The following is a 26,286-nucleotide window of genomic DNA, read 5'->3' on the forward strand; positions in this document are numbered from 1 at the left end:
GGATGTGGTTCAGTGGTAGCCCTGGCTGGGTTCGGTGTTGGACCGGAAGATCTTAAAGGGCTTTTGCAAGCAAAGCTGTTCCTGTAGCATCTGGAGAAGAGCTGAGAGCTCTGAGGGTCTCTTACCGGGCTTGGAAACTTCTTACCCCAAACACTTTCTGCTGGGGCAGGAGCCTTGGAGGTTTGGAAGTGAAGTGCCTGGCAAGTCCTCTGGCTGCGTGGTATGAATGTCAGAGAAAAGCTCAGGCCCTAGAGGTTCAGGGCTGGTGAATTTTCCCAGAACCAAATCAGTTCTCATTGAAATGGGGGTACACAGCCCATAAGTGACTTTGGGGGCTGCAGGAGGCAGCTGGAGGGGTCGGGGTCTGTCTGTGCCTGCAGAGGTGCCAGAATTGCTTTTGCCTGCTCTGTGCTCACAGGCTCCATGTGTACACTCACCAGAGGATGGCCATAGCAGCTGAGGATGTCTGGCTGGAGCAGGTTATCCCCATCACAGAAGAGTTTGTAGTGGAAGAAGGTACTGGTGTGCTCTGGGGGCTTACTGGGCGTCTCTAAAGAGGGAGATGAAGGAGTCTGGAGTCCATAGTTTGTTCTTCTGCTTGTTGAAATTTGGAAACTCTTCGTCCACATTTTTTATGCAGTTGGTAATCCCCGGTGGCACTCGTGCATCACGTGTCACGGGTGGGAGGGCCCCACGGGGTCAGTAGCTCTGCAACCCGGAGCACCCTGTGCACTGGCAGGTTTGTTCTGCCTGGTTCCCTTCCTACGAGGAGGGTTTGGGGTCTGAGGAGCTCACAAGCACCATCACAGTCTGCAAACCTGCTTCCCAGCTTTGTCACTGAACTTTGCTTTCCCTTTGCAGTTGTCCTGGACAGTGACCTCCAAGTCCTTGGTGAGTTCTGTGGGTGTTTTAGTGCCTGTCACGGGTGTTCCCTGGGGCTTGTGCTTGGCGAGGCAGATGTGGGGGTCTCGTGATTTGGGGGGGATCTTGTCTTGGGTGGGCTGTTTGCCATGGTTTGGTTCATGCTCACAAATATCATCACCCCAGGATTAATTTTCCCAAATATTTTTAAAATTCTACCAGGTGGTGAATGAATTGTTGTTACTTAATGGGCAGAATAAGAGTTTTTTATTTATTAGAAGTGCTGATTTTTATATTTTTAAATGGCATTCTCGTGGAAAGCGTGGATAAAGACCACGGTAAGCACTGGTGGGAAGTCGTGAGTGACTGCTGAGTTCTGCAGGGGCTCGGCTGGGCCCGGCAGCACCAGCACCACGAGGGCTCTTTGCCATCATCTCTGCCCTCTGCAGCTCTGGGATTTAGCTCATTTCTTTGCAGATTTTTTGCTGGGACATACAATGTGAATGGTCAGGCCCCCAAAGAGAGCCTTGAGCCTTGGCTGAGGTGTGATGCTGAGCCACCAGACATCTACTGCCTGGGGTGAGTGTCCCCTCCTGGCCTGGGGCTTTCCTGTGACTGCAGCAGGGGGTGTCCAGCTCCTTAGCTTTACAGAGCCTCCAATCAGCAGAACTGAATGTTGAGTTTTCAGCTATAAATTGAAATAAATTATAAATTGAGTACAAGTTGATGTAGTTCTTTCCCAGAGGAAAGGGATGGAGTTATCAACAAGTGCATGCATCTCTGGGTTCCTTCCTCTGACACAGTTTCCAGGAGGCTGTTCTGAGTAAAGAAGCTTTCTTTTTCTGTGGAACACCACGGGAAGAGGAATGGTTGAAAGCTGTCACTGAGAGTCTTCACCCAGATGCCAAATCTGAAAAGGTAAACGTGGAATCACTTCCCACCTGGGCCTCTTTCCCTCTGCTTTCTCTTCTTCTCCACCGCTGTCTCCTCCAGGGGTTCGTGGGCTTTTTGCTCTGAAGTGATGGAGGGGGAGTTGCTGTGCAGGGACAGGACAGGAGACCAGAGCAAGGAAATTGCTGCTGTCTTGGGGGAGGAGAATAGGAATCATCTTAGTCTCTTCATCTACACAATCCATGGTGGGATGAGTTTGAAGGTATCTTGGTTGGAACACTGCTGCTGTTTTGGTCTTGCTCCTCTCTTGTCACTGTTAGTGAAGGGAAATTCCTCCCGTGGGCTGTGCCTGGGCTGTAGGTTTTGTTTTGGGCTTCAGCTTTGTTCCCTGTGGTGTTTGGTCCCTGGCTCCTCTGGGTGCTGTGCTGTGAGTGCCCAGCTGATCCTTCTGATGAGCCTGGAATTCTTTTTTCTTTTTTTTTTTTTAATCTGTATTTTTGTGGCTCATGTTCTGGACAGGGGGCGATGGGACTTCTCTCTTCAAACCTCTCCCCTTGTAGTATTTCCTGGAACAGGGTCTATTTTCCAGGTGAAACATGTAGGCAGCAGGTGCCAGGACATGCCGGGTGATGGGCCCGGACGGTGCTCGCCCCACCTGTGCCCAGTTGGGGCTGGCCCAGGTGCGCATGCCCGGGATCGGCAGGGTGTGGTTCCTGAGCAGGCTCCAGAGCCAGGCGGATCGAAGTTAGTTCACTGATAGTAACCCGAACCAACACTAGCTCGACTGACTCTGTTCGCGAACCGAGCTCGCGCCCACGGCGAGATTCGTCTCACGCAACATCTGGCCCAACTGGGCACAGGTGGGGCGAGCACCGTCCGGGCCCATCACCCGGCAAGTCCTGGCACCTGCTGCCTACAGAAACACGTGAGGCTGGTGGGAATCATGCTCCTGTTGTACGTGAGAGAGGATCCGGTGATGAACATCTCCGAGGTGGAAGCTGAGACTGTGGGCACTGGGATCATGGGGAAGATGGTAGGAATGGTGGCAACCCTGGGCTGAGGCTCCTCTGTTGTGTGTAAAAGCTCCTGAGCAATTCTTTGTCTTTTATCTTTCAGGGTAACAAAGGTGGTGTTGCCATAAGGTTTAAATTCCATAACACTACTACTCTGTGCATTGTGAATTCTCACCTGGCAGCTCACATAGAGGAATACAAGAGGAGGAACCAGGACTTCCAGGACATCTGCTCTCGGATGCAGTTCCGCCAGTCAGATCCCAATTTGGCCTCTCTCACCATTGCCAAACATGAGTACGCTCCCCCTCTGGCTGTGCCCATCACTCCGTGGGGCAGGGAGAACTTGAGGAACACAGGAGAGTGCCAGGTTCTCCTGGCTGGGATGTGGGAAGGGGTCAGAAATGCTTTACTGGAACCCTGGGGCTGAGGGTGGTCACTGTCCAGGTCTGACAAGTCACTTGCCACCCTGTGCTCTCCCAGCTTTGTTTTATTTTCAAGTGAGGATGTGGCAGCAATGTGCACTGATTTCCCCAGGGGGATTTCATCTCTGGGATATCAGAAGCACCAGTTATCAAGAGGCAGTGACAAGGATGCAGAACGGGAATTAAAAGTGGCAAAAAATAGAAAATAAAGCTTCACTTTCAGGTTTTCACTGCTGCTTGTTGTCTCTGATGGCCAAGCAGACACAGCACCCAGCTGACAGTGTTGGGAGGAGCTGCTGGGTCCTGCCTGTGGCCAGACCGTGCACACTTGTGCTCTGTGTTCTCCTGCAGTGTGATTTTATGGCTGGGTGACCTCAACTATCGTCTGGAGGATCTCGATGTGGCAAAAGTGAAGCAGCTGGTGGAAGAGAAAGCTTTTCCAGAGCTCTGGCAGTATGACCAGGTACTGAATGAGGCAAAGGAATGCAAATGCAGTCTTTGAAGGCTTTACAGAGGGAGAGCTTTCTTTCCAGCCAACATACAAATATGATGCTGGCTGTGATGACTAAAGAGTGGCAGATCTAATGAGTCTAAACAGGAACAGTTCTTAGGTTATTGCTCTTCCTCTCGTTTAGGTCCAGTTTACATCTATTCATCTTGCTTTTCTTCCACTGATGTTTACCAGAACTTTTTCCCAGGAAAAATCCATTGGCTTTCCCCAGGGCTGTACAAAAACAAGGAATTATTTTTGTTAGTTTCTTTTTTGTTGTTGTTGTTGGTTTGGGGTTTTTTCCCATGGCAAAATTTTGAGCATCTTTTACTTGCTGATACCTTCTCTACCTCCTCAGACCAGCTATATAGACCCTCTGTACCTCAGATCAGAGCAGCTGGGGTCTGAAATGGAGCATTTGTGCTGTCTGTAGCCGAGTGCATCCTTGTGTAAGTCTGGGTATTGCACTGATTGGATCCAAAGAACAAAAGAAATATTTTCAGCTTTGAAGAAGCAGAAAGCAAAGCATGATACAGAGCTACTTAAGAGCAGACAATTTTGCAACTGCTCAAAGCAGCTCTGGCAAACACAACTTTGGAGACCTGGCTGGAGGCCATGGCAGGAAAACAGAGTCTCTGGGAGAGCAGTGTCTTGCCTTGCTTTGTTCCTCCACCTGAGCTGTAATTTTGGCCTCTGTTTTAGTGAGAAATTTCGTGTTCCTGCCTGGTGTGACCGGATATTCTGGAAAGGGCAGAACATTGCTCAGCTGAGCTACAGGAGCCACATGGCTCTGAAGATTAGTGACCACAAACCAGTGAGCTCTGTGTTTGGTATCGGGGTGAGTACAGCAGAGCTGGAAGAAAAAAACTCCTGCTGGTGCTGGTGCTGCTGGTGCTGGTTCTGCTAGTGCTGCTGCTGCTGCTGCTGCTGCTGCTGCTGGTGCTGGTGCTGCTGGTGCTGGTGCTGCTGCTGCTGCTGCTGCTGCTCCTGGTACTGCTGCTGCTGCTTCTGGTGCTGGTGCTGCTGCTGGTGCTGGTGCTGGTGCTGCTCCTCCTGCTCCTGCTCCTGCTCCTGCTCCTCCTCCTCCTTTTCCTCCTTCTCCTCCTTCTGCTTCTCCTCGTGCTCCTCCTCCTCCCTCCTCCTCCTCCCTCCTCCTTCCTCCTCCTCCTCCTCCCTCCTTCTCCCTTGTCCTCCTTCTCCCTCCTCCTCCTCCTCCTTCTCCTTCTCCCTCCTCCTCCTCCTCCTTCTCCCTCCTCCTCCTCCTCCTTCTCCCTCCTTCTCCTCCTCCTCCCTCTCCCTCCTCCTCCTCCTCTGTGGGGAGGGGGAAGGAGAAGGGAGGTTCTGCTCTTTTCCTTCTCCTGCTTTTATGGCTCCACAGGGAACAAAGACTTGGAAGGTGGGCTGGGTAAGGTACTGAGCTAGAATTGTTGTTCATGGGGTTAAGTGATGCTCCAGCTGAGCAGTAGATTGCAGGAGTAGAATGGTCCCTTTGCCTTTTTTACTTATTTTCCAAGTGATTTTCACAGAAACTTGCAGTGCAGGAATACTGCTTCACTGACATCATGACAGTGGCTTGCCTAACAAATTTTTTAAGGAAAAAACAGGCTCCTCAAGCACTGACTGAGTGACTGTCTCACTAGTTATGGCAAGTGCCAAAAATCACCCTTTGCTCTGCATCCCACGAGGTCTCAGAGCATCCCTGCTTATCCCATGTGTCACGTGCAGGGGGCTGCTGCTGCCATCACATCACTCCCTATGTTTCCAGCTGTGTTTCAGCTCCCTGGCAGAGGCCCTGTAAATGCCAGCTGCCACACGGTGTGTCCTTTTCAGGTGAAGGTTGTGGATGAGGAGCTTTACCGAAAAGCCTTCGAAGAAGTCGTGCGCTCCCAGGACAAGATGGAAAACGCCAGCATCCCCTCAGTCACCCTGTCCCAGAGGGAGGTAAAATCTATTTATTTGTGTGCTCTGGCTCACTGGGGAGGCTGAGAAACCCCTCACCCCAGGAGGGTATCCCTGCCATAAAACTACACTGGATAGAGACTAGACCCTGAGGTCTGGCAGCACTGAAACAGAAAATTTTGACTTCCAGCTGTTCTGTGTTGATTGGCCTGAGAAATCCTCATTTCTGTTTCGACGTAAATGCCATTCACAGCTCCAGGCTGAACTGGCGGGTGTGTTGCTCCCTGAGGTGGGGAGAGAGAGAGAAAAAGGGTAGTTTGTTCCCCTTGCTCTGCCTTGTTTCTTTGCAACATAAAATGCAAAATCTGAGCGATGCGGAGAAGGTCCCAAACCCAACGTTTGCTTTGTGTGATGGGGACTAAAAAAGATAAGGAAGTGAGACTGCTCCAGTTGCATTTGGGTTATTTGGGGGGGACGTGTTTTTGAAAGGGGCTTTAGCACACAGAGCAAGCAGGTGTGATCCTTTGTCATCCTGGAAGCTGTGCAGAAGCAAGGGGGTTAAGCTGGGGATCTTGCTGCTTAATGATTAAACCACGGGAGAGGGATTGGTGCTTGGCCAGGTGGCCCTGGCTGATGATGTTCCCTGGCATTGGTTCCTAGTTCTATTTTGCGGAGGTGAAGTACATGCAGCTGCAGGTGGGGAGGTTCACAATCTGCAATGGAGAAGTGGCCTGCCAGTTTGAATTTATCAACAAACCAGATGAGAAAGCCTACTCCAAGAAGTGGCTGGCTGCTAATCCCAGCAAGGGCTTTCTGCACCCAGGTGAGCTCCTTGTTGTTCCTCTCATTAATCAGCTCATGTTGTCACCTTAATTCTGGCTTAATTTTGACCCTGTTATGCCTCAGAATGCAGGCTTATTGATTTCATACCTTTTGTCCCCAAGTATGGATTTTATCATCTCCCTGCAGGTGCTGAGAAGACAGTGATGTTGGAGGTGTTTGTTAATAAATCAACAGCTACACACTTAAACTCTGGAGAGGAAAAACTTGAAGATATCTTGGTCCTGCATCTTCACAGGGGGAAGGATTATTTTATTTCTGTAACGGGGAACTACTTGCCAAGTTGCTTTGGGGCTCCTCTCCACACCCTGTGCCACATGAGGGAACCTATCCAGGACATGTCAGCAGAATCTATTCAGAAACTCTATTCAGAGTTAAGGGCAAGAATTCCCTTCCAAACCCACAAGAATGATCCAAAGTAGATGTTAAATCCTGTTGCTTGCTAAGGAACCTTTTGCACTGCCCTGCTCTCTCCTCTGAGGATGCTGGTACAGCTTGTGCATGTGTTGTTTCTTCTCTCTGGAGTGTTGGTGCCCAAGTGCCTGTTGTGCTAGTCTGGTGTAAAGGCTGCTGAGTGAAGCTGCAGTTTCTGACCAAGGAGGAATTCTCAGGTAAAAGCTCTGTGAAGCATTTTTGCCAGAACTTGGATAGCTACCTTTTCTTTTTCCCCCCTCACTCTCAGCCCCTGATGCCACTGGAGATCAGTGATGATACCATCAAAGCTGAAAAGCCCGTGGACATTCCAAAGGAGCTGTGGATGATGGTGGATCATCTCTACAGGGATGCTTCCCAGCAGGTTGGCAGTCTTCGTGCTGGAGACACAGGATGGGACTTTTTTTGTCTTAGCTTTAGATTTGAGGATGCTCCTGGTCATGAGAATTTCTGTGGATGTTTGGGCAGTGGTAGAGGGGAGCCCCAGGGTGTTCTGTTCCCTGACGGTGCCTCTTGCTGGGAGTTTCCAGACAGCTGACAGTGACATTGCTCAGTAATTTATCCAACTAACTTTTCGTTTCCTGGAGAATGAGTTAAGTGTGTGCTTTGCAGGAGTACCTGTTCCAGCAGCCAGGCCTCAAGTCTGAATTTGAGCAAATCCGGGACTGTTTGGACAAAGGAATCCACGACAGCCTCTGTATCCTTGCAGCCTGATGTCTTTACAGCCTCTGCAAGGTGACTGATGAGGGCCATAAGGAGGCCGGGGAAGAACGCTTTCAGGCTCCCCTGACAGTGGGGCCACTGGCTGAGCCTGCACACGAACTGGGGTGCCTGCAGAGAAGACACAGGGGCAGCTCTCAGTGCACTGCTTCAGGGTGACCCCACAAGCCCCTCTGGGCCAGCACCCAACTCTGGCACCCGACTCTGGCTCTTGCCCTAGGTTTCCAGCTGCAGTGCAGGGCAGGGGGTGCAGGCAGTGGGGAAGCAGAGTGCTGCCCAGAATGCTGCAGGGCTCCTGTTTGTGCCTGGGGGGCCCCAGCAGCTGCGGGGTGGTAGGGCTGGGGGCAGCGGAGGCCTCATCCTGCCAAGGAGAGGCTGTGCTGGGCTGCAGAGCCCAGAAGGCCTCCCAGCAGAGCCCAGGGGAGTAAAGAGGGCAGCAGCCCTGCCCAAGTGCTGCCCGCGGGGCTGGGCTGGAGGGCAGCTGTCCTTGCCCCTTGCCGCATGCCCCTCTGCAGGCTCAGCTCCCACAGCAGCCTTATGTCATCAAAGAGGGTGGGGAGCTTCTCTGCCAGCAGCACAGCGATGGGGCTGGCCTCCACATTCAACATGGGACCAGCCATGATCTCTCTTAGGAGGAGCGGGCCCTGCTGCCTGACTTCTGCAAAGTTGTCCTGCATCTTCCAGATGCTTCTGAAGATGTCCCTCTGCCCCAGGAAGCCACCGGCTGGGAGCCTCCAGTCCCCGGAGCAGGGACAGAGGGCTCTGCTGTCAGTCCCTCTGCCCTCCAGCCCTTCCTGCTGGGGCAGTGCTCAGCACCCCTGGGTGTCCACAGGCAGGGTTTCCCCCTGGACGGGCTGTGTCAGCCCCCAGGCCCTGAGCTGGCATGGGGAACCAGGAGCTGGACAGTGCCGGGGTCCTGCAGCTTCGCTCATCTCTCACGGCTGTCATTCTTTCAGCTGCTGGGCTGCCAGGACATTGCAAAGACTTGGAGTGACCTGGGCTGCCTGTGGTCATGTCTGAAGTGTGGCAGTCACAGTGTCTGTCTGCTGGCACTCAGGGCCTTGGTGGAGCTGTGGGCACATCCACAGATGGGGAGTGAGGCGGAGTCAGGCGGAGCTGCGTTGGCAGCCTGGGGCTGGGGCATGGGGGTAACGTGGTGCTTTGGTCCTGGCTGGGAGGAAGGAGGTGGCTGTCAGCAGAGAGAGGGGTGGCTGAGCAGGGCTCAAAGAGCCTTTGCTGTCCTGCCCTCACCGGCCCCCCCACTGGCCCCAAAAATCCCCAAATTTTGACTTGATGTGCCCCAAAGTCCCCAAATTTTGACTCGACAGACCAAAATATCTCTAATTTCAGAGTTCACCCGACCAAAATCCCAAAATTTGGACTGAACACTGCCCGGAATCCCCAAATTTAGCTTTCTCTGCAAGATCCTACTTGATGGTGACATTCAGGAAGAGATGGAGAAGATAAAACGGGGAAGGAAGCACGGGGTGCAAGACTTTGCTGACCTGGGATCTTGTTGAACAACTTTGTTTCAAATGCTCTAGGAAGAACTAGCAATTCCTGAATGCTCTTCAGGTTGGTGTCTGCCTTCAAGTTTTACAAGCAGCATCCTGAAAGCATTGACCTTCCTGGGCAACTTGGTTGATTTAAAGGAGGAATCCCAGACTGGAAAAGCTGTGTCTGCTGAATTGAGGGACACAGGAACAGCAGTGCCACTTTAGTCACCTGAAAGCCTTTACCACGGTGGGAGATTTTCTCCTATTTGCCCACATTTCTGTGAGGCTGAAGGCTTCATCAGACTTCATCAGCACATGAACCAGAGCCAGCACAGGGCCCCCCTGATTCTAGAGAAAAGCTCCAGCATTTGCAGTGCAATCCTTCTTTAGTTCTCCAACTCAAACTTTACTTCCTCCACTCCAACCCTGGCAGGTACCTTTTTTCCACTCAGTGGGAACCTCACCAGATCACCATCACCTCTCCAGTAGGATGGGCAGAAGCTCAGCAGCTGCGTCTGCCAGCTCCTCAGCACCCGTGCGTGGACCCCGTGAGGTCCCATAAACTTGTGCACCTGCAGGTTCTTTAGATGAGCCAAACCTCTTCTTCTCCCCCAGTGGGGGCTCCTTGGCTGTCCCAGGCCCTGCTTTCCCCTGCTGTGGCCTCTGCAATCAGGCAATGAGCACTTCCCAGAGGAGACTGAGGCAAGGAAGTCCTGGAAAACCTCAGCATTCTCAATATCCTCTGGAGCTAGGTCTGACATTTCCTTCAGGAGAGGGCCTACATTTTCCTGGCTTCTCCTTTCATTCCCACCTATGTGCCTCTCAAAGCTTTTCTTATTGCTCTTTCCAACCCCGGCAAGATTCAATCCTACCTGGGATGGATGTGGCTCCTGCAGCTGCTGGCTCTGTCTCACTCTCTCTGGCTTTTTCTCTGAAATGCAGGCAGCATTTTTGGGGAGCTGTTGCTTCGCCCTCCTCCTGGACGTCCTGCACCTGACACAGCTGAGAAGAAGAAAGCTCAGCAGTTCCAACAGCACAAGGACCTGGCAGAGGTTTTCACACTGAGCACAAGGAAATGCAGCTGTCAGTCACCCCAAGGTGAGAGGGGGGAATTAAAACCGCCTGGGGGAACCCACTGATTGCATCTTTTCAGCTCTTGGCACTAAGTGACCCTCAGGGGACATCAGGCTGCAAGGATCCACAGGGTGTCGTATCAGCCATGGCAGGACAGCCTCGGGGAGATGCAGTGGGCTTGGTGGTCACAGGGACAGTGAAGGGAGGGGATGGCTCAGGCTGTCTGGGTGTCTCTTGGTGCAAGAGAATATAGAAAGAAACAGACTTGGGAACAAGTCCCCCATCATCACCCATTTTTTTTCCTTTTTCCCTTCCAGGTGATGATGGTCAAGCCCCAGGCCCATGCAGCCATTCTCTGCTCACAAGTCCCCTTGCGCTGCGTATCTGACACACGTTTAATAAAAGAACACAGCCCCAGAGATTTTCTCTGTTCATCTTCAGATGGGGGAGGGGGGGGGGGGGGGGGGGTGTGAGTGGGGAAGATCTGCTCTCCCATTTCCTTTTTGCACCTCAGCAAATCCACTGCAAGATTTACACTCAAGAAATCAAAGGGTAAGGGATGCAGAAGGCTCCAACCACCATTTCCACTGACTCCCTAGAAATATGCAAGACCACACCATCAGTCACACTGCCCTACCTGCTCCAGAGGTGTCAGACCAGAAATGATGGTTTCAAGACAGAAAACACAACACAATCCAGCACAACAACAACATCAACCTGAAGAAACCAGGAACACAAACCAAGGGTCCCTAATCAAACCTTAAAAATGAAAACAAGCTTGCTTCCTTGAAAAGAAAGCCCAGGTTGGTAAGGCCTGGCCCAGCTGCTCATCACTGCTTGCTCCTCTGGGGCTCTGCCCAGCTCCCTGCCCCCAGCTCTTCATCCCTCCCTCCCTGTCCTTTGCCCATCACAACTTTGGGCTTTCACTGGCTGTCTCCCTCTCAACACTTCCCAATTCCTCCCTGCCGGGTCTCAGAGCCACCGCTGTTTCTCTCTCTCTCTGTCTCCACATCTTTCTCTCCCTCTCCTCTCCTGGCCTTATTGTCCCTCTCTCTCCTGCAGCCTCTCCCCTTTCCTGCCTCTCCCTCCCCACTCCCTTCCTCTCCCCTCGCCCTTTCCCCTCTCTCCTGCTCCCTCTCCCACCCCTCTGTCACTCCCCTCTCTTGGGGCCTTTTCTGTCTCTCTCAGGCCCCTGGCCCGCTCTCTCTCCATCCCCCCTCTCTCCTCCTTCCCGCCCTTCTCCTCTCTCTCCCTCCCTGCCTCCCTCCTCCTCCCTCTTTGCCCCCTTCCCCTCCACCTCTTTCCCGCTCCTCACCACTCTTTGTCCTGCCTTCCCTCCCTGCCCAGATCCCCTTCCTCCTGCTCCCCCTCCCAGCTGGGCCGGGGCCGGGGCAGCCCCGGGGTCGGGCGGGCTGAGGCAGCAGGAGAGGAGGAGCGCCCCGGGGCGTGCTGGGAGCTGTAGTCCCGGGGCATGCTGGGAGCTGTAGTCCCGGGGCAAGCAGGGGGCTGCCCGGCGGACATCTTGGTTCCCGGCCCATGCTGGCAGGTGCTCTTTCCCCACTCTCCCCATCCCGCAGCCGGGGAAAAATTCCAGGAGGGCGGCGGGGATGAGCCAGCAGCTCCTGAAAGCCCTCCAAGTGAAGGAGGAAGCATGCAGAGGCGGAGGGGAAGCAACGTCACGTACCCTGGGAGGAGTAGAGAGGTGGTCGGAGCAGCTGGGGAGCAGGGCAGGAGAGCCACATCCATCCCAGGTAGGATTGAATCTTGCCGGGGTTGGAAAGAGCAATAAGAAAAGCTTTGAGAGGCACATAGGTGGGAATGAAAGGAGAAGCCAGGAAAATGTAGGCCCTCTCCTGAAGGAAATGTCAGACCTAGCTCCAGAGGATATTGAGAATGCTGAGGTTTTCCAGGACTTCCTTGCCTCAGTCTCCTCTGGGAAGTGCTCATTGCCTGATTGCAGAGGCCACAGCAGGGGAAAGCAGGGCCTGGGACAGCCAAGGAGCCCCCACTGGGGGAGAAGAAGAGGTTTGGCTCATCTAAAGAACCTGCAGGTGCACAAGTTTATGGGACCTCACGGGGTCCACGCACGGGTGCTGAGGAGCTGGCAGACGCAGCTGCTGAGCTTCTGCCCATCCTACTGGAGAGGTGATGGTGATCTGGTGAGGTTCCCACTGAGTGGAAAAAAGGTACCTGCCAGGGTTGGAGTGGAGGAAGTAAAGTTTGAGTTGGAGAACTAAAGAAGGATTGCACTGCAAATGCTGGAGCTTTTCTCTAGAATCAGGGGGGCCCTGTGCTGGCTCTGGTTCATGTGCTGATGAAGTCTGATGAAGCCTTCAGCCTCACAGAAATGTGGGCAAATAGGAGAAAATCTCCCACCGTGGTAAAGGCTTTCAGGTGACTAAAGTGGCACTGCTGTTCCTGTGTCCCTCAATTCAGCAGACACAGCTTTTCCAGTCTGGGATTCCTCCTTTAAATCAACCAAGTTGCCCAGGAAGGTCAATGCTTTCAGGATGCTGCTTGTAAAACTTGAAGGCAGACACCAACCTGAAGAGCATTCAGGAATTGCTAGTTCTTCCTAGAGCATTTGAAACAAAGTTGTTCAACAAGATCCCAGGTCAGCAAAGTCTTGCACCCCGTGCTTCCTTCCCCGTTTTATCTTCTCCATCTCTTCCTGAATGTCACCATCAAGTAGGATCTTGCAGAGAAAGCTAAATTTGGGGATTCCGGGCAGTGTTCAGTCCAAATTTTGGGATTTTGGTCGGGTGAACTCTGAAATTAGAGATATTTTGGTCTGTCGAGTCAAAATTTGGGGACTTTGGGGCACATCAAGTCAAAATTTGGGGATTTTTGGGGCCAGTGGGGGGGCCGGTGAGGGCAGGACAGCAAAGGCTCTTTGAGCCCTGCTCAGCCACCCCTCTCTCTGCTGACAGCCACCTCCTTCCTCCCAGCCAGGACCAAAGCACCACGTTACCCCCATGCCCCAGCCCCAGGCTGCCAACGCAGCTCCGCCTGACTCCGCCTCACTCCCCATCTGTGGATGTGCCCACAGCTCCACCAAGGCCCTGAGTGCCAGCAGACAGACACTGTGACTGCCACACTTCAGACATGACCACAGGCAGCCCAGGTCACTCCAAGTCTTTGCAATGTCCTGGCAGCCCAGCAGCTGAAAGAATGACAGCCGTGAGAGATGAGCGAAGCTGCAGGACCCCGGCACTGTCCAGCTCCTGGTTCCCCATGCCAGCTCAGGGCCTGGGGGCTGACACAGCCCGTCCAGGGGGAAACCCTGCCTGTGGACACCCAGGGGTGCTGAGCACTGCCCCAGCAGGAAGGGCTGGAGGGCAGAGGGACTGACAGCAGAGCCCTCTGTCCCTGCTCCGGGGACTGGAGGCTCCCAGCCGGTGGCTTCCTGGGGCAGAGGGACATCTTCAGAAGCATCTGGAAGATGCAGGACAACTTTGCAGAAGTCAGGCAGCAGGGCCCGCTCCTCCTAAGAGAGATCATGGCTGGTCCCATGTTGAATGTGGAGGCCAGCCCCATCGCTGTGCTGCTGGCAGAGAAGCTCCCCACCCTCTTTGATGACATAAGGCTGCTGTGGGAGCTGAGCCTGCAGAGGGGCATGCGGCAAGGGGCAAGGACAGCTGCCCTCCAGCCCAGCCCCGCGGGCAGCACTTGGGCAGGGCTGCTGCCCTCTTTACTCCCCTGGGCTCTGCTGGGAGGCCTTCTGGGCTCTGCAGCCCAGCACAGCCTCTCCTTGGCAGGATGAGGCCTCCGCTGCCCAGCCCTACCACCCCGCAGCTGCTGGGGCCCCCCAGGCACAAACAGGAGCCCTGCAGCATTCTGGGCAGCACTCTGCTTCCCCACTGCCTGCACCCCCTGCCCTGCACTGCAGCTGGAAACCTAGGGCAAGAGCCAGAGTTGGGTGCCAGAGTTGGGTGCTGGCGCACAGGGGCTTGTGGGGTCACCCTGAAGCAGTGCACTGAGAGCTGCCCCTGTGTCTTCTCTGCAGGCACCCCAGTTCGTGTGCAGGCTCAGCCAGTGGCCCCACTGTCAGGGGAGCCTGAAAGCGTTCTTCCCCGGCCTCCTTATGGCCCTCATCAGTCACCTTGCAGAGGCTGTAAAGACATCAGGCTGCAAGGATACAGAGGCTGTCGTGGATTCCTTTGTCCAAACAGTCCCGGATTTGCTCAAATTCAGACTTGAGGCCTGGCTGCTGGAACAGGTACTCCTGCAAAGCACACACTTAACTCATTCTCCAGGAAATGAAAAGTTAGTTGGATAAATTACTGAGCAATGTCACTGTCAGCTGTCTGGAAACTCCCAGCAAGAGGCACCGTCAGGGAACAGAACACCCTGGGGCTCATTCACCACCCGGTAGAGTTTTAAAAATATTTGGGAAAATTAATCCTGGGGTGATGATATTTGTGAGCATGAACCAAACCATGGCAAACAGCCCGCCCAAGACAAGATCCCCCCCAAACCACCAGACCCCCACGTCTGCCTCGCCAAGCACAAGCCCCAGGGAACACCCGTGACAGGCACTAAAACACCCACAGAACTCACCAAGGACTTGGAGGTCACTGTCCAGGACAACTGCAAAGGGAAAGCAAAGTTCAGTGACAAAGCTGGGAAGCAGGTTTGCAGACTGTGATGGTGCTCGTGAGCTCCTCAAACCCCAAGCCCTCCTCGTAGGAAGGGAACCAGGCAGAACAAACCTGCCAGTGCACAGGGTGCTCCGGGTTGCAGAGCTACTGACCCCGTGGGGCCCTCCCACCCGTGACACGTGATGCATGAGTGCCACCGGGGATTACCAACTGCATAAAAAATGTGGACGAAGAGTTTCCAAATTTCAACAAGCAGAAGAACAAACTATGGACTCCAGACTCCTTCATCTCCCTCTTTAGAGACACCCAGTAAGCCCCCAGAGCACACCAGTACCTTCTTCCACTACAAACTCTTCTGTGATGGGGATAACCTGCTCCAGCCAGACATCCTCAGCTGCTATGGCCATCCTCTGGTGAGTGTACACATGGAGCCTGCGAGCACAGAGCAGGCAAAAGCAATTCTGGCACCTCTGCAGGCACAGACAGACCCCGACCCCTCCAGCTGCCTCCTGCAGCCCCCAAAGTCACTTATGGGCTGTGTACCCCCATTTCAATGAGAACTGATTTGGTTCTGGGAAAATTCACCAGCCCTGAACCTCTAGGGCCTGAGCTTTTCTCTGACATTCATACCACGCAGCCAGAGGACTTGCCAGGCACTTCACTTCCAAACCTCCAAGGCTCCTGCCCCAGCAGAAAGTGTTTGGGGTAAGAAGTTTCCAAGCCCGGTAAGAGACCCTCAGAGCTCTCAGCTCTTCTCCAGATGCTACAGGAACAGCTTTGCTTGCAAAAGCCCTTTAAGATCTTCCGGTCCAACACCGAACCCAGCCAGGGCTACCACTGAACCACATCCCTCCGCACACCCGCACCGCATTTCAGCGTCCCCGGGATGGTGACCCCACCGCTCCCTCCTCCACCCCCCCGGTACCCCCGGGTCCCCGGCACCTACGCGCGTTGCCCGCTGCTCTCCACCAGCCCCAGCAGACGGCTCTCCCGGCTCTCCCCGTCGACCAGAACCCCCTGCACCGCCTGGGCCGAGGGTCAAGGAAGGATGGGACCAGACAGGACCGGACGGGATCAGACAGGAAGAGACGGAACCAGACGGGACCCCCGGGGCCGCCCCCCGTAGGCACCATCGCGACCGAGCCAAAGGATACAATCCGGCAGATCTTCCCCTCCTCCAGGCTCTCCTGGATGGCCACCAACTGATCCATCCTCGGTACCGGTACCGGTTCCGGTGGCCGCCCCGCTCCGGCCGCTCAGCAGAGCTCTCACGAAGCATCGTTGCGGAGCCGCCGCTCCCCCCGCTAACGGCACCGCCCACCAACGGCTTGGGCCTGGATGTGGCAGCAGCAATAGATGTCACCCTTACATCAACTCAAGTGCAGCAAATCCCAACAGGAATGTTGGGACCTGTGGATCATGAAAATAGTGCAGTTGGAGCTTTACTGATTTACTGATTTACAGAGTCTGAAATAAGCTCAGGAAAAAGTAATGTCAAAAAAGCCATTTTTTTAACAAGAACCATGTGGCAAGCCTTGAAAAAGACATGAATGAAATTCTCTCAAACGAGGAACCAAAGCTGCTGAAAAGCCTGAATCATCCTTTTCTCATGAATTTCTTACTCACAGGGACATCAGATAAAATAACAAACAAGAGTGATTTTGACAGCTTTATAGTAAGTTCTTCTCAGGAGTGCTCCTTACCTGAAGTTCTGGATTTCTGTGTAGGAATCCTCCATCTCTTTCAGACGAGCTGTTATTAAAGTACCTCTGACTCCAAAGTCCGGTTCTGGCAAGAGTGAAGCCTTTCTTGAATCCATCACATCAGAGGATTGCACCATCTCAGCTGTCACTTCAGGTTTGACTTTGCTTTGCCTGCAAATAAAAGCCAAACAGTGAAACCCAGGATATCCACACCCCCCAGGCAGCTCATTTCTGCCCCCAGGGATCTGTTTCACATTTCTCTGTTTCACTCAAAATAATCAATGTTTGGGTGAGCAGACAAGACTGAAAGGAGCATTTCTCAGGATGGTTCAGATCTCTTGACAAAACCAGTTTAACTCAATGAGGTGTTTTGCAGTAACTGGGTTCTACAGACGTATCAGAGAAAATAGGAAAGTGAGGGAGCAGATTGGGCCCCCTTGGGGGGGGGTGGATGGGCAGAATTTCACCTCCTGGGGGGAGGCAGTTTTGACCTAGGGTGGGGGTGGGGGTGTTACTTTCAACACTTGCTCACTGCGTCTTACCCGCCCCTGCCCAGGCCGGGGGGCAGCAGTGGGTCTCCTGTCCCTCTCCAGCCTCCTGGGAACCTTTGACACCTTAGGGGGGTCTTGGAGGGGTTCCTGGGTGCAGTCTGAGGGGTTCAGAGGGCATTTTGGGGGTCCTGGAGGGGGCGTATGGGGAAGGGCAGAGGAGGCCCAACCTGAACCTCACTGATGTTCTCCAAGCCCTTGCTCTTTCCACCATGGTCTGCCACTCTCTGCCAACTAGAAAGTGCAACTCACTGTTAGAGATTGGACTTGGTCATCTTGGAGGTCTTCTCCAACCAAAAAGATTCCATGATTCCAGCTTCTAGTCCTCACACAACCCAAAAAGATACACCACGTGGAAACAAACAGAAAAATAAAAAGGGGCAACTTCTACTGGGGGCAGTCTCTTAGAATCTGAGGTGTAAATGACAAAAGGGACCTGTTCCATCTTCAGTTCATACTGCACAAGAGTTTAGGGAGTAGTAAGAACACTATGGGATTAGGTCTCAGTCCTTTTCCTAGCCCCCAGAAATGGAGTTTCCCCATCAAGGAGTTGCCCCATGTTATGTGGCACAACATGCCTCAGTGACAGGAAGATTTTCCTAACAGTGCCAAGGATCTGCCTGTCCCTGGTGGCTGCCAGTGTTCTCTTACCTGGAAACAACCAGAGCTCTCTGGGAGAAGCAGGGAAAGCAATAGAACTGAGCTGCAGCAAGAGAAACCCTGTGAGGCACAAAGCTCTCTGCTGCAGCTCTCTGACATTGAAAATGACATTAAAAGTTCATGGCCTGTGTTTTGTCTAGAAGAACCTCTATTGCCTGGGATCCTTTCTTCAAGTTGGTGAGGGCATACAGAAATGAAAATTGCAAAATTATTACAGCTGCTTCTTTACTTCTGATTTTCCACCCACTTGTGTTTGGAAGAGTGCACATTGAGAATATTTTTATAATAGAGGCTATTTTTCTGTCTTTCAAAGGTGTCTGGTAAACTTGATGGCCAACGCCAATAACTGTTTCTTTCACACATCTGGGAACTGCAGTTCTTTCCTCTTTCCTACTGCATTCCCTCTCCTGCTCCTCCTGCTTCTCTTCTTCTTTGGATGATTCCTTCGCAAAGAGATCAAAGAAAACAGCTGGAAAGAGCAGCATTTCTCACTAAAACAGAGGCCAAAATTACAGCTCAGGTGGAGGAACAAAGCAAGGCAAGACACTGCTCTCCCAGAGACTCTGTTTTCCTGCCATGGCCTGCAGCCAGGTCTCCTCCAAAGTTGTGTTTGCCAGAGCTGCTTTGAGCAGTTGCAAAATTGTCTGCTCTTAAGTAGCTCTGTATCACGCTTTGCTTTCTGCTTCTTCAAAGCTGAAAATATTTCTTTTGTTCTTTGGATCCAATCAGTGCAATACCCAGACTTACACAAGGATGCACTCGGCTACAGACAGCACAAATGCTCCATTTCAGACCCCAGCTGCTCTGATCTGAGGTACAGAGGCTCTATATAGCTGGTCTGAGGAGGTAGAGAAGGTATCAGCAAGTAAAAGATGCTCAAAATTTTGCCAAGGGAAAAAAACCCAAACCAACAACAACAACAAAAAAGAAACTAACAAAAATAATTCCTTGTTTTTGTACAGCCCTGGGGAAAGCCAATGGATTTTTCCTGGGAAAAAGTTCTGGTAAACATCAGTGGAAGAAAAGCAAGATGAATAGATGTAAACTGGACCTAAACGAGAGGAAGAGCAATAACCTAAGAACTGTTCCTGTTTAGACTCATTAGATCTGCCACTCTTTAGTCATCACAGCCAGCATCATATTTGTATGTTGGCTGGAAAGAAAGCTCTCCCTCTGTAAAGCCTTCAAAGACTGCATTTGCATTCCTTTGCCTCATTCAGTACCTGGTCATACTGCCAGAGCTCTGGAAAAGCTTTCTCTTCCACCAGCTGCTTCACTTTTGCCACATCGAGATCCTCCAGACGATAGTTGAGGTCACCCAGCCATAAAATCACACTGCAGGAGAACACAGAGCACAAGTGTGCACGGTCTGGCCACAGGCAGGACCCAGCAGCTCCTCCCAACACTGTCAGCTGGGTGCTGTGTCTGCTTGGCCATTACAGACAACAAGCAGCAGTGAAAACCTGAAAGTGAAGCTTTATTTTCTATTTTTTGCTGCTTTTAATTCCCGTTCTGCATCCTTGTCACTGCCTCTTGATAACTGGTGCTTCTGATATCCCAGAGATGAAATCCCCCTGGGGAAATCAGTGCACATTGCTGCCACATCCTCACTTGAAAATAAAACAAAGCTGGGAGAGCACAGGGTGGCAAGTGACTTGTCAGACCTGGACAGTGACCACCCTCAGCCCCAGGGTTCCAGTAAAGCATTTCTGACCCCTTCCCACATCCCAGCCAGGAGAACCTGGCACTCTCCTGTGTTCCTCAAGTTCTCCCTGCCCCACGGAGCAATGGGCACAGCCAGAGGGGGAGCATACTCATGTTTGGCAATGGTGAGAGAGGCCAAGTTGGGATCTGACTGGCGGAACTGCATCCGAGAGCAGATGTCCTGGAAGTCCTGGTTCCTCCTCTTGTATTCCTCTATGTGAGCTGCCAGGTGAGAATTCACAATGCACAGAGTAGTGTTATGGAATTTAAACCTTATGGCAACACCACCTTTGTTACCCTGAAAGATAAAAGACAAAGAATTGCTCAGGAGCTTTTACACACAACAGAGGAGCCTCAGCCCAGGGTTGCCACCATTCCTACCATCTTCCCCATGATCCCAGTGCCCACAGTCTCAGCTTCCACCTCGGAGATGTTCATCACTGGATCCTCTCTCACGTACAACAGGAGCATGATTCCCACCAGCCTCACGTGTTTCTGTAGGCAGCAGGTGCCAGGACTTGCCGGGTGATGGGCCCGGACGGTGCTCGCCCCACCTGTGCCCAGTTGGGCCAGATGTTGCGTGAGACGAATCTCGCCGTGGGCGCGAGCTCGGTTCGCGAATGATGTCTGCTGGAAGCAGACTGGGAATCTAAAAAAACAAGGGAGGATGGAGGCTCGTGGGCAGCCTGCGAAGAACCACAGCCCTCTGGGGCTGGGCAGAGGCTCCCTCTGGACAAACCACAGAAGGCTGCCATGTTCCTCTGCATTTGCCCCCAGAGCATCCATCTAGCCCCAGCCCCAGCCCCATCCCTTGGTAGTCAGGGATGTTCAGTTTGAAATTTCTGGGGCGAAACGAAGTGAAACCGTGATGGAAAAGAGAGGAGAAAGAGCGGACAGCAAAACCAGGAGCATCAGTGGGACCACTGCTGGTTTAAACTCCAGTTTATTGGGATGGGAGAGAGAGGAGGAGAAGCTGATGGATTCCTGTCACCAATGGGTCCCAGACACCAGTAGGTCCCAAAGAACAACTGATGGGGTCTGGAAACAAAATCAAGCTGAAAGACCCTGAACAGCCCCAGAAATGGTTTGGGTGAGTGGGATGGAAAAGATGCAAACTGTAAGGGCAGTTCTTTTCTTCTTTTTCCTTCATTCCGTTCATCTACTTAGAAAAGTAGCAGGTATTTCATGGTTTTCCTAGTAGACCATCGTTACATATTATTCTATAATATGTTCTATCATAATAGCTTCAAGCTGAATATCAGCGAAATCTCCAGGTAGATGCTTCCTGCTCCACTGTGCAGCTAAGACTTGGTCCTCTCTCGAGATTAAAAAAAAACCCAAACAACTCCTCTTTTTACTTGCCATGTCTCCTGTCAGACCAAGTTTCTGAGGATGCCTGGAAAAAGAGGTAGAAGCATTAAATCTGACTGTTCTCAGGTTGCTTCTAAACAGCTCCTCAGTGTCACTGGATGGATGGCTGTCTGGAGCCATATCCTCCCCGTGCTCAAATAGTTCTGTAAATCACACCAAACTAATATGCACTTTGAATGCCATCATAATTCTCCAGTTCTGGCCTCAAAATCGTGGGTCAGGTCTGGTTTCAAAAAGCACATCAGAATTGCTGAGTTTGGACCTATCCTCTCGATACAGCAAACTACTGAAATTCTAGGCTCTAGGGATCATTGACTGAAAAAAAAAGATGACTTGTGAGGAGAACAGAAAGTTTCTCAACTCGTCAAGTAAATGACAGTACCCTGCACTTGATATGGCCTGAACAATATTCCTGAACCATCGCTGCTAGACAGACCTAAGCAGAGACAAAATGCCATGTCTGATTCGGTAGATCAAAGTGGTCTGATTCGACCAAAGCTCTGAGTGCCTACAGCTCACATTTTCAAAATCAGATTCGTGGCTAAGTGGAGTTTTTCATCATCCTAGCAATTTGTTTTAGGAACGTAAAAGTGAATTTAGTGGACAAACTTTAAAGGAGCCAGCACTGAAACTTTGGTTTTCTACGAAGAGCTAGTGCTGCTCAGATTCTCAGTTATTGATTACCTTCAGTGGCTTATCTTCTTCAGAAAAATATTCAGAAACTTTTCCAGCAGGCAAGACCACCAGCATTGAGATGTGGGTAAGAAATGACCCCTTCCCCTTATCAAACTTATATAAGCAATTGCTGCCTTGTCAGAAAAGTACAAAACTATATGTCACAGGTTGTCCACGAAGAAAACACTGAGTCATACAGAAAAAACAACAACATTAAACTGAAATCTATAAACAAGTTATGGATCTAAAGCAGTAAAAAGCCTGAATTTGTTAAATGCTTTTATTTCTAATTTCAGCAATACCAATTACTATACATTAATACTAGAGATAATTACAACTGTCAAAACAAACTGCACACCTGTTTTTAGAATTTGATGTGTTTCTTTTCCTAGATAGCAACTACAATGAGACAGAGTTTACCAGGAGGTTCTTCCTGGAATGCTTCCTGCCTCTTGTGCAAATACATACTTAAGATGCATATACATTAAACAGGCATTCACAGGAAAAAAAAAAGAAAAAAAATTAAAAAAAAAATCCCACTCTTCAGGAAAAGACAGGTAACAAGATAAAAGGACTCCCTGAAACAGTTCCTCAACTTTGGCCACACTGACTGCCATCAGTGGTCCACTCTGGCCTCCAGTCAGGAGACAGAGACACAGCATCCATAACACTGCTGCTACCTCCTTTGGGAACACACGGAGAATCAGTCTCGAGGAGAAAAGGCAGCGCAGGAAGAACCCTGCCTTGGCTGTCCCGGCACAGGAGACTTTCTGCTGGGCCTGTGGCAACCAGACTGCCCTATCCTGCAGTGGCCTTATCAGCATCATCAAGCTTGCTGAGTTTCAGAAATCTTCATTTGCCAAGCCAGGCCATGAGAGGGAGACATTAAACAGGAATTCACAGAAAAAAAGATCATTACTTCCCATTCACTTTGATCTGAAATCAGCCAACACCATTTAGCAAATAGCACTCATCAGAATAGCAGGGTCTTGTCAAGTCAAGAAGGTTGTCTAAAATACTCTTCCTTAGGGGAAGATGAACATATGTGCATCTCTATTAGCAGATGAAGAGGCTATGAGTGCTCTTCTGGACTGTAATAAAAAAGGGAGCCAAGGTAGGGGCTATTGAAGGTACACAGTCTCCCCAGGAAGTAACCCACTGCCCGTTTCCAGACTGCCCTGTTTGCTTTGCCATTACACTTACAAAATCCTGAGGGCAAATGATACAGTCTAATCTACACTTGTGCTTGTGGAATAGCACAAGTACCATCTCCCAGAACCTTGACGTCCATCCACTGGGGGAGCAGCTCGGGACGAGAGGGAAAGGCATGCCAGCTAAGGGATGTGTACAGCAGTAGCAGCCTTTGGGAGAATTTCTGAAATGGTGGTGTGATGGCATCCAAAAATGTTGGCTGTATGTAGGCTCGGTTGGCTAGCTGTACCTCCACTGAGACTGACTGTCTCACACACACTGTGGCACTGTCACCTCTAAGTACAGTGGACTCGAATAACAGGAATGATGAAAACTACAGGAGGTTGGGACCCTTTAGTTAGTGGTGAATCCAGATCTTGTTTACCAGCTTCTGGTTTTTGTATATTGGTCATTTTGTAGCTAATTGTGTCTGCACATAGTTGCCTTATGCTTGTGAGAGATCTGAGGAGAAGAGTAGTAAATGATGAGTAAGTTAAGAACAGTCCCATTAGACTCCATTAGCTCCCCAGAGAGAGCACAGAAAACCCACAACACCTCTTGGTTGCAGAGGCCTAAATGAAACAGAAATAGCTTTTGTTTGCCCTGTGTTTATTACCTGTCTTGTGTGACTCTGACTATATTCTGAAATTCTAAAATTGTCAGTAAATGCTAGAATCAGTCAGATTGCTGAAATGAAGACCATGCTGACGACCCCCAGGGAATAGGGTGCCACCAAGTGATGTCACAAAGGACCCCAATGTGACCTCTGCCTTTGCCAGATAAGGGCAATACAATTGGTGTGCCAGGAGCTTGAGGACAGGGGGAGAGCAAGCAGCAGGTGGCAGAGGCAAAAGGACCTTTAGTCCCTCCTGGCCAACTGGAAGTGGGAGATTCCCCCACTTTAGAAAGTTTAAACCTCATGTCCAAGGCTTGGACCAGATGAGGTGCCTTCCAACCTGACATTCCATGATTCTGTGAATCTATGATTCTGTGATTCTGTGAATGATTCCATGATTATCTGATTCTGTGATTCTCTGAATGGTTCTATAGTTCTATGATTCTGTGACTCTGTGATTCTGTGACTCTGTGATTCTATAAACTTTGCCTTTGGTCTGACCTCCTGGTGCTGCTGCAAGGAGAAACCCAAACGTCAGCAGGATGTGGTCATGCAGGTCTCAGTGAGCCTGCTCAGGCAGACATTGGACCAGATGGGGCTCACAGGTCCCTTCCTTTATGATGCGGGGCCTGGTGCCTGGACAGCAATGTCAGAGGGGTCTCCATGGTAACCATGGTGGGGTAGATCAGAAAAGCCCAAGCCCTGGGGGGCCCACTCCCAGGAGGGCACCTCTCGCAGGAGCACCTGGGGACCCATTATTAGGGGTGAGCACTGAAATGCTCACAGGTTCAGGATGCCGTGAAGATGTCCAGGTTCAGGTTCCAGCTGTTCTCCACCACACCACTGCACAATCAGCTCACCAGGCCTTCTGTGCTGTGCCAGAGCCCACTCTGCTTCCCTCATTTACCTCTGTCAAGCAAGGAATGACTGAATCCTTTCAGCATTTTGTTGATCGACTTCATCAGCCTATCATGGCCCAACCTGACCTAGGAGCGGAACAAAAAATGTCCAAGCTCAAACTGTTGGCATTTGAAAATGCAAACCCAAAGATGAAGAGGCTGTTTGCCACTCTGCTGAAAGCTGCTGATGTTGCAGAAATGCTTGAGGTTGCTGCCAGGGCAGCTCAGGCACAACAAAGTCAGGGCATGGCTGGTGCCTTTGCTGCTGCCATGGAGCCTACCCTGAAACTTCTGGCAGCTGTTGCAGAAAAAACAGACAACAGAGGAAATTCACCTGGGAAATCCTCTCCTGTCTCCTATCAATGTGGGGCCAGAGGCCATATGAGAAGAGCCTGCTCTGTCACAGTGTGGTGTGATTGGTGCCAAAAGGATAATCACAGTAGCTCAGTGTGCAGGGCTGGAAAAAAACAGGAGCAGCAGCACGAGGGCCCCCACGCCAGGACACAAGTGGCCAGGCCAACGCTCTCCACCAGCTCCCTGCCCCAGCCACAAGAGGAAGCTTGGGCCTGGATGTGGCAGCAGCAATAGATGTCACCCTTACATCAACTCAAGTGCAGCAAATCCGAACAGGAATGTTGGGACCTGTGGATCATGAAAATAGTGCAGTTGGAGCTTTACTGATTGGCTGCTCCTCTACTGGTGTCGCAGGTCTCATGGTTCTACCAGGAGTGATTGATGCAGATTATACGGGGGAAATCATGGCCACTTGCTTCACATTGACACCCCCCTGGTAGTCAAAGCAGGCACACAGGTAGCACAGTTGGTCCTTCTTTGAAAAATGAGTCTAGGGAAAAGCACTTGTGTAGCACGGGGAGCCCAAGGCTCTGGATCCTCTGGGAGCACACTGGTCACGTTAGTGCAACACATGGAAACAACCAGACCCATGGTGGACGTGCAGCTGGGTGCTGGTAGTGAAACCAAGACTCTTTCCATGATGTTGGACACGGGGGCTGATGTCACAATCATCAACCATGACGTGTGGCCACGATACTGGCCAAGGAGGAGGTGGTGGTTCCACTCATCTCCAAGCCCTTAACCCCGTGGAGTTGAAGTTCCCTGAAGGACAGGAGGTAACTGCGTGGCCCTGTGTGTTGCCACGACCAGGGCAGCTTGGAGGATTGATTGGTAGGGAGGTCACGAGCCAAACAGGGGCTGTTCTCTCTGTTCCTGAACCCACTCAGCCTCTTTAATGAGGGTCACTGCAGAGGTGCCACCAATTCCTGGGCTTCGGTGGAAGACAGACACCCCTGTGGGTGGAGCAGTGGCCACTGTCTAGAGAGCAGCTAGAAGTTGCCAGTCATCTAGTGCAAGAACAGCTGGGTGTGGGACATCCATCCATCAGCCCATGGAACATTCCTATTTTTGTGATCCCAAAGAAGTCAGGGAAATGGTGGTTACTGCACGATTTACGTAAGGTCAGTGACCAGATGTGGCCCATGGGTGCCCTCCAACCCAGTTTGCCTTTGCCTACTTTGCTACCCAAAGATTGGCACCTTGTAATGGTGACTCATCTCCAAGACTGCTTTTGTACCATTCCCTTACATCCTGAGGACAGGGCTCCTTTTGCCTTCACCATCCTGTCAATGAATAAAAGTGAACCTGCCAAAGGGTACGAATGGGGGTGTTGCCCCAAGGAATGAAAAATTCTCCAACAATGTGACAATTCTATGTGGCTTGGGCACTCTCACCAACTCAAAGAGAAATGCCAAGATATTTATCACTATATGGGTGACAAACTGCTTTGCCAAGAAGCCCCACTAATGTCAGTCAGACCCTTGCCTCGGTTGAGGGTGAAGGCTTAGTTGTAGCTCCTGAGAAAGTGCAGTCACAGTCACCCTGGAATTATCTAGGGTGGCAAGTTACTCGTGCCATGGTCAAGCCACAAAAGGTAGAAGTGGTTAACAGCACTGGGTGACCAATAGGAGGTTGTTTTGGAGTGTGGTGGAGGGGTTGTGGACACTGAAACAGTTTATTAACTGAGCTTGTAGGCAATAAAGTTGGAGCATTGACCTCTGTGAGGACTCAGCTTTGACTTCACACCAAGCCCCTGTTGTGTCACCCAGCCTGACTGTCCCTCAGGGGCTGTTCCTGACTGTCTGACTGTCCCACAGGGGCTGTTC

General features: G+C 51.5%; 2 protein-coding genes across 2 annotated transcripts in view; one reads left to right on the forward strand and one right to left on the reverse strand.

Moving 5' to 3' along the window:
• Nucleotides 1-2,676: 2,676 nt before the first annotated feature.
• Nucleotides 2,677-26,286, forward strand: part of LOC139800057 (type II inositol 1,4,5-trisphosphate 5-phosphatase-like) — a 142,810-nt gene continuing 119,200 nt past the window's right edge. Inside the window, 10 exon segments of the mRNA XM_071752747.1 lie at nucleotides 2,677-2,785; nucleotides 2,869-3,059; nucleotides 3,539-3,653; nucleotides 3,655-3,755; nucleotides 4,371-4,515; nucleotides 5,508-5,618; nucleotides 6,237-6,399; nucleotides 6,546-6,782; nucleotides 7,100-7,212; nucleotides 7,461-7,545. Coding sequence (XP_071608848.1) covers nucleotides 2,696-2,785; nucleotides 2,869-3,059; nucleotides 3,539-3,653; nucleotides 3,655-3,755; nucleotides 4,371-4,515; nucleotides 5,508-5,618; nucleotides 6,237-6,399; nucleotides 6,546-6,782; nucleotides 7,100-7,212; nucleotides 7,461-7,545 — 1,351 coding nt within the window. The 5' untranslated portion in view covers nucleotides 2,677-2,695.
• On the reverse strand, nucleotides 18,772-19,844 carry LOC139799468 (type II inositol 1,4,5-trisphosphate 5-phosphatase-like). Its single transcript, XM_071751516.1, has 3 exons — nucleotides 19,736-19,844; nucleotides 19,465-19,652; nucleotides 18,772-18,985 (listed from the first exon to the last, which is right to left on the reverse strand). Exons 1-3 carry the CDS (start codon nucleotides 19,823-19,825, stop codon nucleotides 18,835-18,837), a joined length of 429 nt encoding a protein of 142 aa, XP_071607617.1. The 5' UTR covers nucleotides 19,826-19,844; the 3' UTR covers nucleotides 18,772-18,834.

Source organism: Heliangelus exortis, chromosome 9 (assembly GCF_036169615.1).
Source record: "Heliangelus exortis chromosome 9, bHelExo1.hap1, whole genome shotgun sequence".
Lineage (NCBI taxonomy): Eukaryota > Metazoa > Chordata > Aves > Apodiformes > Trochilidae > Heliangelus > Heliangelus exortis.